At 47.6% G+C, this 12,484-nt stretch overlaps 1 protein-coding gene across 1 annotated transcript in view; it reads left to right on the top strand.

Annotated features, from left to right (window-relative positions):
* Nucleotides 1-12,484, top strand: part of LOC126419714 (blood vessel epicardial substance-like) — a 123,304-nt gene that overhangs the window by 28,750 nt on the left and 82,070 nt on the right. Inside the window, exon 5 of the mRNA XM_050086895.1 lies at nt 91-199. Coding sequence (XP_049942852.1) covers nt 91-199 — 109 coding nt within the window. The remainder of the gene's footprint in view (nt 1-90; nt 200-12,484) is intronic.

Below are 12,484 nucleotides of genomic sequence, written 5' to 3'. Positions count from 1 at the left end.
CGTGTTCAGAGACAAAACTGTCGTGGCACCAGCAGTAGGTGCGGACGTGTGCGTGCTGTGTTGTGACGGCGGCTTCCCTCGTGCCGGCAGGATGCGGGTGAGCTGCGACGACGCCCACCTGCACTACATCACGCCCCACCAGTTCATCGACTCTCCAGAGTGGGAGGCCAACCACAGCAGCAGCGACGACCTCTTCCAGGTGAGCGCCGAAGCCGCTAACTGCCGCAGCGTGTAATCCTGCCAAACGTTCATTTACTGCATTTGCTAAGATTCGTGCGGTTAATATTTTAAGTCTTGCCAGTCCGTGAGATGTTGAACTGTATAGACCAACAAGAGTATTTGTTTTGGAATTTTTACTAACTTTCTCATTAACAAAAATTTATCAAGATTCAGTATCAGTGTTTCAGGTCCAGTTTCAGTGAGATTATGTCGTAAAGATGATCTTGTTTTATAATCACCTGTACCTGTTGTTATGATATGTTGTGCATTTGTTTGACACCTCATCTCGCCTTTGATTCCCCTACGGATTGCAACTCAATGCTTTCCTCTCCTACGACGTTTGAAAAGAAGGACTTTACATTTCAGATAGCCCTATTGAACCCAGATGCCCAGATCGATGAGTGTTGAGGTCAGATTAAGCTCTCCAAATCGTCAAGCCGAATAGTTCGGTAGAACAGGTCGGAGAACTAGTAATGAAGTTACTGAAATTCCAGCCGTGGGTCTATCATGTTTAAAACATTTTCCTCCTGTTGGCTCGTATCTCCCAGTGAATTGTGATGTTTGTGACGTACAAAGGGTAGTTCAGTAGGTAATGCAACACATTTTTTTCTGAAAGCAGACTGATTTTATTCAGCATTCCAATATGCCATATTGTTGCCCACTCCATTGGCTACAAACCCCTAATTTGCAACATAATCTCCTACGACGTGGCGGCGTCACGCCACCTTTCCGGGAGGGCCCGTGTCCCCGCATGGAGCCACCCTCCTGGTCGACGCCGGAACCAACGCCTCGCTGTCTCCCCCATCAGTGACGTGCTGCTTCCCGCTGACTGTATCCTCCATTGGGCTGAAGAGATAGAAGTCGGAAGGCGCGAGATCCTGGCTGTAGGTTCGGTGAGGAAGGACAGTCCAGTGAAGTTTTGTGAGCTCCTCTCGGATGTGCAGACTTGTTTGAGGTCTTACTTTGTCATGGACAACTAGAAGTCCTTTTGCACTTTTGTAGCGACGAACACTCTAAATCTTTCCAACATTTCAGAAGTCACAGGTGTGTGCATCAGACCACAGGTTCGCGCGACCTTTTCGCGATGATGACAGACGCCTCGCCCAGCGATTTACCGTGCTTTTATTCACTGCCAGGACCCCTCAGGCATTCTGCAAGCACGTACGAGTATTTCGATGCTCTAAACTAAATGACAGCTTTCTTCCAGACGCCGTTTCGAAGGCTATGTGCAAGCGCCACCACGCACCACACATCGAAACCTCATGAAAATGCAGGGCTAAAACGGGGATATTCCACGATGTCGCGCAACGAGCGCCCCTCATGTTTGTATTCAGATCTCCTCCTTCCAAATTCAAAAATTTTCAAGTGTTGACGTAGCAATCCTAGTGGTACTGTGCCTCATAAACACAATGTTGTATCATTGGTTCAGTGAATGTACAGGGAGGGGGGCGGGGGGGGGGGGGGGTGACTCAGCAGATAGGCAATCAGTGCCCTTATTAAACGAATTTCAGACGAAACTGGCTAAAATATTTAAAATTACGGTTCAAAAAGTTAAATACGAAATATTGATCTGATACTCTGTGCCAGACTCCTGTACAGAGATCTGTACTTCCTCCGATCTCAGCGATCGCAAGGAGGGACATCCCCGGTGGATCGTTTGCTTCAAATGGTTCAAATGGCTCTGAGCACTATGCGACTTAACTTCTGAGGTCATCAGTCGCCTAGAACTTAGAACTAATTAAACCTGACTAACCGAAGGACATCACACACATCCATGCCAGAGGCAGGATTCGAACCTGCGACTGTAGCGGTCGCTCGGTTCCAGACTGTAGCGCCTAGAACCGCACGGCCACTGCGGCCTGCGTTTGCATCATTTATCGCATCTTGTTGTTCCCCAACCCTAACCGTGCCTCCGCCAAAGACTTGTGCTCCTCAGTCTTAACAGAGAGATAAGTGCATGAACAGGAGTGACACACTGGGAAATCTTATTTTCCGTACTGGTGTACTTAGCTGCTTCATCTGCTGCTTCACTAGCCTGATTTCCCAGTGCCCCGGTACACAACAGACGACACCTCTTTGACCTTTCTCCGAGGGCGGAAAGAGGAGTCGTGGAACATCTCGATACGTTCGTCACTAAAGGGAGCCAGTCCCCTGAAAATTGTATATCATTCAGTATTACACATTGTGACTGCTTTAGTTAAGTAAGTTACACATACTGTCCCATTGCGCACTAAATGCGGCGCATTGTTGCTGGAGCGCACATGTTCTGGGTTTCCTGCGGAAACAGTTCTGGTCCGATATACATAACAGGTGCACCACAGTGTGTGAATGCAATGGCGCGAGAGCTGAAAGTGTATTCCGAAGTTGAAGTACGTGAGACAGGGCGATTGTTGTCGGCACAACGTGCAATTTACACCGACTCGCTGTCAGTTCTGGAAGAATATAAACCAGATTCAATGTGGCTTCCAGTGTAGTGAGATGGTGCGAACAGTTTGACCAAGAAGACAGGCTTGAACGATGTTTGTCGGGAAGAAAGGCAGTCAACGTTAGCCACAAACGACGGTGTCCAGGCAGTCAACGAACTGATTCGCAGTAATCACAGAGTAACGACCCGTGGATGTTGCTCAGTAGATGTGCATATCAATGGGCAGTGCTCATTTCGTCGTCCGATATCGTCTGCAGTACCGGAAGGAGTGCTCAGGCTGTGTTCCGCCACCACTGGCGCCTGCACACAGAAGCTTTGGCGAATCTGGACTTCCTTGAGCGTTACTCCGTAGAACCCAACGACTTCTCAAGCCAAATAATTGCGGCCGATAAGGCAGAGGTCCATCATTTCACACCTGCAATAAAGAGAGCATATTTGGAATGATTTGGAGTGAATATACACTGAGCCGACAAAAGTCATGGGATGCCCAATAGTATCGTGTCGGGCCTCCTTTTGTACTGCAACAGCTCGACGTGACGTGGACTCAACAAGCCGTTGGAAGTCTCCTGCAGGAATATTGGCTCATCTTGCCTCCATAGCCGTCCATAATTGCGAAAGTTTTGCCGGTAGAAATTTTGTGGTCGAATTGATCATTCGATTATGTCCCATAAATGTTCGATGGGATTAAAGTAGGGCAAATTGTCCAGGTTGTTCTTCAAACCAATTGCAAACAGTTGTCGCCCACTGACATGGTACAGGGTCACCCATAAAAATTCCATCGTTGTTTGGGAACGTGAAGCCCAGAATCATTTCTGGTCAAAGGGTACACAGTCCGTTCCATGTAAATACAGCCCACACCATTAAGCAGTCATCACCATCTTTCACAGTGCCTTATTGATAACTTAGGTCTATGGTTTCACGGGGTCCGTGCCACACTCGAACACTACCATCAGCTCTTAACCAATCTGAATCGGTACCCATATGATCACGCCGAGGTTTACCAGTCGTCTGGCGTCGAACCGTGTCTCGGGCCCAGGAGAGGCGCCGCAGGAGATGTCGTGCTGATAGAAAAGGCACTCGCATCGCTCGTTTGCTGCCGTAGCGCATTAACGCCAAATTTCACCACCCTGTCCTCACTGATTGATTTCTGCGGCTATTTCACGCAGTATTGCTTGTCTGTTGTCGCTGAAAATTGTACGCAAACGCCGCTAGATTCGGTCGTTAAGTGAAAGCCGTCGGACATTCCGTTATCCGTGGTAAGAGATACGTCGCTGTGCAACGCCATAAACAACAAAACAACAGGAAACGTGGAAATTAATGAAAGTCATTGTTTTCCTGAACGATAACACAGTACCCCATAAGGCGCCCACAACACAAGCTTTCCTTCGATGTTTTCGTTGGGAGGTATTGCACCGTCCGATTTCTGTAAGCTGAAAGAACACCTATGGGAAAGATTTTCCAACGATGAGAACGTTACAGAATGACTCCATGGCCGAGGAACGCATTTCTATCATCGATGAATTTAAGATTGGTATTGAAAGGTTACTCTGCCTTCCCTTTAGTCCTATGAAATGAGAAGCCATCTCCATCACTGTGAAATATTTAAGTTGGAATACTAATCAAAAGGTTTTTTTTTTTTTTGCAGAAAATATTCTGTGTTAATAGTTAGAGCTGGACGGTATTAGTTGCTCTGTTCAGGTCATGATCCACTTCTTTCTTCAGGTTTCAGGAATTAGTTTCAGGGCAGCGTGTGTTAGAGACAATTGAAATATTTTAGCATGTGTCACAACTTTAAGTTGTTATAGATTCAATACTTTAATCCAAGAATGCTTTCATTTTGCGTCTGATGGTCTGTTCAATGCCAAGCACTTGTTCTGGTGAGTAACATTAGCACCTATGCCTCCACAGGGAATGTATCGCATTTGCACTAACATGGCAGCCAGGAAAATGTAACGTGATTGAGCCACATCATAAAGATGAGAACTTAAGTTCCTTGGAACAAGACACTACAGTATATGTATTCAGTGTGGACATTCCTCAAGCACATATTCAAATCTGCACACGCGACTTTCTGCCATTGCATTGAAGTGTAGAACTTAAGTTGGAATCAGTACATGATGAGAATATATCCGGTAATCGCCTGACTGCTTTTCTCGGCTGGTATTGCACGACGGTAACCATGAAACGTGATGGTGTACATTGTAGTTAATGGCAAGTGTTAGAATTAGTCAACAGACACAATGCAATGCCAGAAAATCGCGTGTGCAGATTTGAATATGTGCTTGAGGAATGTCCGCACTGAATACATATACTGTAGTGTCTTGTTCCAAGGAAGTAAGGAAGAGGATGCTGTTACGGGTGGCCGCTATCCTCTTTCTACAACACAAATGCACACGTGGATTAACATTGTTCTTTATTTACATGAGCAGATAGCTGCTACTTAACTTGAATAGAGTCCATTAGTTGTGGTACAAGATCTTCAGTAAGGATTCTCTTACAACGTTGGCAATCTTGCTATAGTCATAATTTTGGTCGACATGTACTGTCATAGCTGGTGACCCACTCTGTGAGTGGACTGACAGACTCCAAACTGGAGTGTGGGTTAGTGAGCTAGTGATTCCCTCCAGTCAGTAGCGGCGATCTAAATACGTGCTGTCAAGAGGGCGTTGGCGGCATGTTGCATGTCGGTGTGCCTCTGGCCTCTCTCATGATAGGTGCATTTGATCCACCACCTACTATGGACCTTCGTGCTGAATCTTTGCCGAATGGTGTGTTGGTGACAGCTTATGTCAGCACATTCCTCCCCCCACCCCCACCCCTCTCCCAAAATGCTGCACCGTTGCCATGTAGGGAAGATGCGAACGACAACGGGGAGGGAGACAGGATGAGCCGGGATCTGTGACTGTGGTGGACGACGTACTCCCGACCGTACCCCGCCATCTGGCTTGCGAGGCAACAGGAACATCCTCCAGGAAACTGCTGCCAGGGCACACGTCCAGGCCTGAGTGTGTGTCCTGGGACGATGATGGCGACGACAACGGCGTCGGCGAAGAGAAGACTGGTCCACGTCCATCAGGTCGGCGTGTGGGGACGGCGGTGGCGAGGAGGGTGCATCGTCCATCCACTCTTGCTGGAATGCCCTGGTGGCACCATTGGGCAGCTGCAAAGACTGCGCTTGCCCTTGAGGCCATGAACCTGGGTAAGAAAATCATCAGGATCATGGGACAAATGTCATGCATTAATTTGGTTCTGGTGGCGGCACTACAACCATCAGGACCTGCAGTCATGAGCCAATGCATCCCTGGATCATTCCTGTTTCCTAACGCCTACAGTGGCCATAAACCCTGAACAGGACAAGGTCGCATGGCACAAACCTATGCAAAATATGGATGATAACGCCCGAACGGTGCTATGTGATCTAGAAGCCATGGACATCACAAATGGGAACTTCCTAAAAGAGTCTACCACTATGAGCCAACGGGTGTTCCAAAATCATCCCGCAAAGTCAATGTGCACTTGCTTACATGGCGATTGCGTCTTAGGCCAAGCTAGGAATGTCTGTGGAGGAGCAAACTGGTTTTCCACACATGCACGACATGGTGACGTCATCTGTTCAATGTGGGTGTCCAAGTCCTGCCAAGTACAGTGCTTTCACACTAACTGTTTAGTACCAACAAATCCCCAATGTCCTTAGTGGAGCAATCGCAACACATCCTTTTACAACACACTGGGTCTGATACCGTGTGCTGCGGGTTTCGAATCTGTGCCAGATGTCATGGACCTCGATTACCACTCTATAGCCACTCTCGATTACCACTCTACAGCCATAAGCTGTGGCGCGCATTCCTGGCCTGCATGTAACGTGAGGGCGCCACGGTGGAGCACGTGGTCCCAGCAGCCAATAGCGACATACCATATCCTGTATATAAGCGCCTGCCTCTCGCTCAGCTAAGAACAACTCAACTGCCGTTGCTCCGCCATCTTCTCTCCCTCGACCTTGAATGTGCTCATGATAATGTATGGCATTCCGGTTTCCTCTTCAAGCTCCAAACTTTCGCCCTTCCTATCAACTACGTCCATCTGATTGCCTCCTTTCTTTCCCACCGTCCTTCCTATGTCATCATCCATAACACGGATTCCTACACCTTCTACCCCTCTGCCGGTGTGCACCAAGGTTCCGTCCTCTCCCCTCTTCTCTATCTTTTTTACATGGTGGACATGCTGCCGCCTTCATCCTCCTTACACCTTCTCCAGTACATCAATGACACCGCCTTCATTGACCTCACTCCCACCCAGCAACGCTCCCAGCACCTTCTCTAATCCCATCTTGACCAGTTCACCACTTGGAGTAAGCAGTGGCTGCTCAAGATCAATCCTTCCAAGACCCAGGCGATCATTGGAGGAAAAACCACCCCTTCCTTCCACCTCCTTGCTTCTTATGTCACCATCTATGGCCGTCCTATCAAACTCACCCCCATTCTCAAGTACCTTGGCGCCACCCTTGACCGTCGCCTCTCCTGGACCCCTCATCTCAGGACGATCCAAGCCAAGGCACACTCCTGACTCTGCCCCCTCAAGCTCCTTTCTGAACACACATGCAGTCTGGACCCCTCCACCATCCTTCACACATATAAATCCCTCATCTGCCCCATCCTCTGCTATGCCCATCCAGCCTGGATTTGCACCCCTCCCAATCCTTGAATGCCACACACTCCACCTCCCCTATCACATCTGCCTCCCATCCACCACGTGGATCCTGTACGACATTATTCCCTTCCCACACCTTCTCCTTTTTCTTGAATGGATATGGATCACTTACACCTCCCACAAGATCGATCCCCCACACCTGCTTGTCTCTCCCATCCTCGCCCATCCCAGCTTGCTGCTGCCCCTGTATTCTTGTATCCCACCAGCTCTCCATCTTCACACCCCCCATACCAAGGTGGTTTCCGCCATCTCCCTCTCCCTGATAATGTCCTTGTCCCGTCCATCTACCCCTCCTACCAGCTCTGACTCTCCCCTCCCATTCCCCCTCTTTTCCCCCAGGGTCTCCCTCCTCACCATCCTTTTCCCCCTTCCTCTCTCCCATGTCTCCTGCTTCCACCTTCCTCCCTGGGCTTCCAACCCATCCCTTCCCTTCTCTCTCCCACTGGCTCCACCCCCTCCTTCCCGCCATGCTACCTCTCCCTTCCACCTGGAGGCAGGCCGCCCCCTCTTCGTCAGTGTGAGTGCTTCGCCGATAATCGTCACCAGTGTTTTCCGCGCGTCAGTGTTTCTCTGTTGTGTACAGTGTTTTCATCAGCGTTATACTACGTTCGCATCTCCACCTGGACGTCTTAGTCTGTTCAACTGGTGACGCCCTTCATGTACAGTGCCTTCCGTTGAACTTCAAATTTATTGTGCAATGTTCACCATGTATTTACCATGCTTTTTAATGTTTGTTCTGTCTTCCGTGTCTGTATGTTGTGTCTCTTGGCCGAAGAGAGGAGTATGTAGGCCGCTGCCGGCCCACCTCAGCTGAGGCATGAAATAACGATAAAGGAAAAAAGAAATAGCTCAGCTAAGCAGTCTGACATTCGCGTGAGTCTATCGACTTCTTGGCTACAGACAGCGTGTTTACTGTACTTTGTTTTCTTTTACTAGTGGACGCTGTGGATTCGTTAGGTTGGCGCTTGTGACCCCGTTGCTTCTTGCATGTTGTCGTCGTAAGGTCTTGCTCGGTCGTCCATAGTTGTTCGTGTCCGTCCTTTCCCGTTCGTTTGTTTGTTCGCGGGCCGCCCCCGTTTGGTCCCGCCGCGCTTCGTTCTCGGCAACCCCGCGAACGTTCCTGCCGCGGCTACAACACCGGGAATAAGCACACGAGATTGCCCACTGTCATGCTGAACTATGATGAACAATGAACGAGGCCAAGATGTGCGAATATAAAGGAACAAAACCTTGAGATCTGGATCTGTTTAAGTGGTCTGTGAAATTTTTCTGTAGTGGAAGGGAAAATATTCCATCATTTAACAGTCCTGCTCATCGATTTGGCAATAAGATGCGTGAGATGCATCACAATCAGAGTCTGGGCCAGTCGCAAGGCGTGATAGGGCGTCTGCATTGCCGAGCTTCGCCGTAGGTCTGTACTGATTCTGCGAAATCAACAAAACCCAACTTTGCAAATTTTGAGCAGTGCGTGTAGGAACGGGCTTTGGCGGATGAAACAGGGACTGCAAAGGCTTGTTATCTGTCACTAAATAGAACTTGCTACCAGTGATGGAATTCGGTCACACCATAGACAATAGCGAGGACTACTTTTTCAATTTGTGAATAACTGCACTGAATTTAGTTAACAACTTTGAGGCAAAACAATAGGTCTGTCTTGTGCGCCAATTCTGTGAAAAATCATAGCGCCAATTCCGTAGGAAGAAGCGTCGACTTGCAAAATTACTGGCTTGGCAGAGTGAAAATGCACTAAACATCTGTCACCAAGCAAAACATTATTGAGTTCCTGAAATGCGTCTTGACACGGTGGTCCACACGAAAGGTACATTTTTCCGACGCAAGCGATGCAGTGGGACCGCGATCTGAGCGGCATTCGGTATGAACCGAATATAGTACGTCATCTTGCCTAGTATTGACTGTAGTTTAGACACATTGAGAGGAACAGGCAGGTCAGGGATTGCAAACAAATGAGATTGGAGGGGGTACACACCCTGACTGTTTATCACGTGACCTATGTACTGTAATTTATTTCGAAAAAGTCACACTTTACGAGGCGACGCTTGAGTTCTGCTTCTGACAACATTCGAAAAAGAATACAGAAATTGGCAATGTGCTCCTCTGGTGTACTACCTGACACGACAATATCGTCAAGGTAGTTTCAACAAAATGGCAGTTTTGCAGTCAGCTGTTCCAAGTAAATTTGAGAAATGCGGGTGCGGAAGCACTGCCGGAGGGCAAACACAAATACTTGAACAGTCCTAAGTGTGTATTTACAACAAACACTTTATATGATTCTTCGTCCAATGGAATTTGCATGTAGGCGTCACTCAAATCTACCTTACAAAAGTAACGTCCTGCACCAAGATTGACCATGAGTTCCTCAGGGTGAGGTAACTGATAAGTGTCAACTACTGACTGTGTGATGACTGAAGACTTCAAGTCAACACGCATTCGAATGCGACCAGAAGGGTTAGGCAACAAAACGAGAGATGCCCATTGACTAACTTGAGTGGGAGCAAGTACACCATTGTCTTGCAATTCGTTCAATATACTGGCTACTTTGTCACTGAAAACAATTGGAACGGGGCGGGCCCGTAAAGCGTAGGCTGTCTTTAGATGTAATATGAGCTACAAAATTATTATCTTTTCCCATTCCCTCTGAAAATGGTTCAGGAAATTCTTTAAGCAAACTACCGACACTGTCTTTTGGTGCAAATGTAGATATGGAAAGTCCGTTCTCGTGGATGCAAAGTCCAGACAAATTAAAGGCATCTAAACCTAAAATGTTCTCACTGTCTCTTCATTTCAACACAGTAAATTTCACTGTCCTAGTGTAGATTTGTAGGTTCGAATCCTGCCTCGGGCATGGATGTGTTTTTATGTCCTTAGGTTAGTTAGGTTTAAGTAGTTCTAAGTCTAGGGGACTGATGACTTCAGATGTTAACTCCAATAGTGCTCAGAGCCATTTGAACCATTTTTTGTAGATTTGTAAGTGGCACGCAAACTATACTGTCCAAGCACGGAATTTCCTGTCCGTTGTAAGCAGTGTGGTGCTTGCTAGAATTAGAAAGGCATGGTGAGCCTAACTGCTCGTACGTGGCCCGATTAAGCAAAGTTACTGAGGCACCTGCATCTAACTGAAAGTTCACAGGACGGCCAGCAATTCGTAATAAGATAAATAGTTTGTTAGGACGTCGTTGCGCAGCACTAGGGTGAAATGGAGGCACAGCCTTAATCTTACTTTTATCAAAACTTGTTGTAGGTTTAGAAAACACAACGTTCACTGCATGAGCACGGGCCTGTTTTTCCTGAGAGCGGGTAAAATTGGCGTTTCGTGCCGTTGCAAACAAACTGCTTAGACATGGCCTTTTCTCCACACGTGTAACACGCTGCGTTACGTGATGGGCTATCCTGTCTTTTATGGTGAGCAGCCGACCGGAGTGGCCGAGCGGTTCTAGGTGCTACAGTCTGGAACCGTGCGACCGCTACGGTCGCAGGTTCGAATCCTGCCTCGGGCATGGATGTGTGTGATGTCCTTCGGTTAGTTAGGTTTAAGTAGTTCTAAGTTCTAGGGGACTGATGATCTCAGAAGTGAAGTCCCATAGTGCTCAGTGCCATTTGAACCATTTTATGGTGAGCAAAACACCTCGGGCAAGACTTCACTAAATTCACAGGCCTGTTTATCTGTTTACGTTGCTGCCAGCGCTGCTGTATACTGTCTCGTTGTTTCTGCTTGGGGCTGTCGCGAATAAGGAGCGACTGGACCCGACAAATCGGTGTCTGCTCAAACTTATCGGCCGCTATGGCACGCGAATCATATTGCTCTAAGATTTGCAATACTTGGGGAAGTGATGGATGGGAGTTTTTAAAATCTCTTCCCCTATTTTACTATCTGGGGCTTTGAATGTTATGGCATCCCAGATCATTAAATGACTGTAAAAGTTCCCACAATTATACTTAAATTTACACTTCCTAGTCATGCCCATCAATTCTGTGTACCACTGGCGGTACGCCTGTTCCGGATTTTTCTGCATAGGAAAGAACTGATATCTAGCTGCAGCTACTTGGACTTGCTGGACATAATACTGAGTCAATGCAGCGATTACTTGGTCATAGGCGCGTTCGTCAGGAGACTCGGTTGGGAATAGTTTTTGAATTAACCTGAACACTGGGAACCCGCAATCGAAAGGAAGTATTGTAAGTTTACAGTAGCTTGAACACGAAGAACTTGACAATGTGCTTGGAACTGTACCAGGTATTCAGTCCATTCCTCTTCTGTGTACTTAAATTGCCGGAACTTTGGTATGCTAGTCGGCGACACCTGTTGGACTGGTTGGTTGGTCGGTTGTTGTTGTACGCCCGACGAAGCTTGCGCAGCCAGTAGTTGTTGTACCGTCGGCAGTAAGGTAGCAATTTGTTGATTCTGAAACTGAGAACCTTGTGTTCGATCTATCACATTGGCCGTCTGATACTGAGGCGCGGCGGCAGGGGGTTTATCGGGCGGGCAATTCATGGTCTGCATAAATACGTTATATCAAAAAAGCAAACAAAGCTTCAAGAGAAATTTGATTAGTTCTGCACCTCCCCTCATGGAACACATGCAAGAACACAACAACAAATTAGCAATTAGAAACGACCACTCTTGCAAGCTAAAACACAACAGAAGCAAGCAGAGTCTTCGGACACTGAATCATCCACGTCGCCACTGTAGCGTCTTGTTGCAAGAAAGCAAGGGAGAGGATGTTGTTATGGGTGGCCGGTATACTCATCCTACATCACAAATGTACACGTGGATTAACACGGCTCTCTACTTACCTGGAATAGAGTCCATGAGTTGTGGTACAAACTCCTCAGTGAGACTCCTCTTACAGACAATATCGGTAATCTGGCTTTTTTTTTTTTTTTTTTTTTTTTTTTTTTTTTTTTTTTTTTTTTTCGCTATGTACTATCGCAGCCAGTGACCCGCTCTGCGAGTGGACTGACAGACGCCAAACTGGAGTGTGTTAGTGAGTCAATGACAGTGAGTTAGAGAGTCCCTCCGGTCAGTGGCGGCAAAATAAATACACGCTGTCGAGAGGGCGTTGGCGGCGTTTTGCTTGTCGGTGTGTTTCTGCCTTCTCTCGCGATAGGTGCGCT

This window comes from Schistocerca serialis, chromosome 9 (assembly GCF_023864345.2).
Source record: "Schistocerca serialis cubense isolate TAMUIC-IGC-003099 chromosome 9, iqSchSeri2.2, whole genome shotgun sequence".
Lineage (NCBI taxonomy): Eukaryota > Metazoa > Arthropoda > Insecta > Orthoptera > Acrididae > Schistocerca > Schistocerca serialis.
This window is presented reverse-complemented; position numbering and strand designations above follow the sequence as displayed.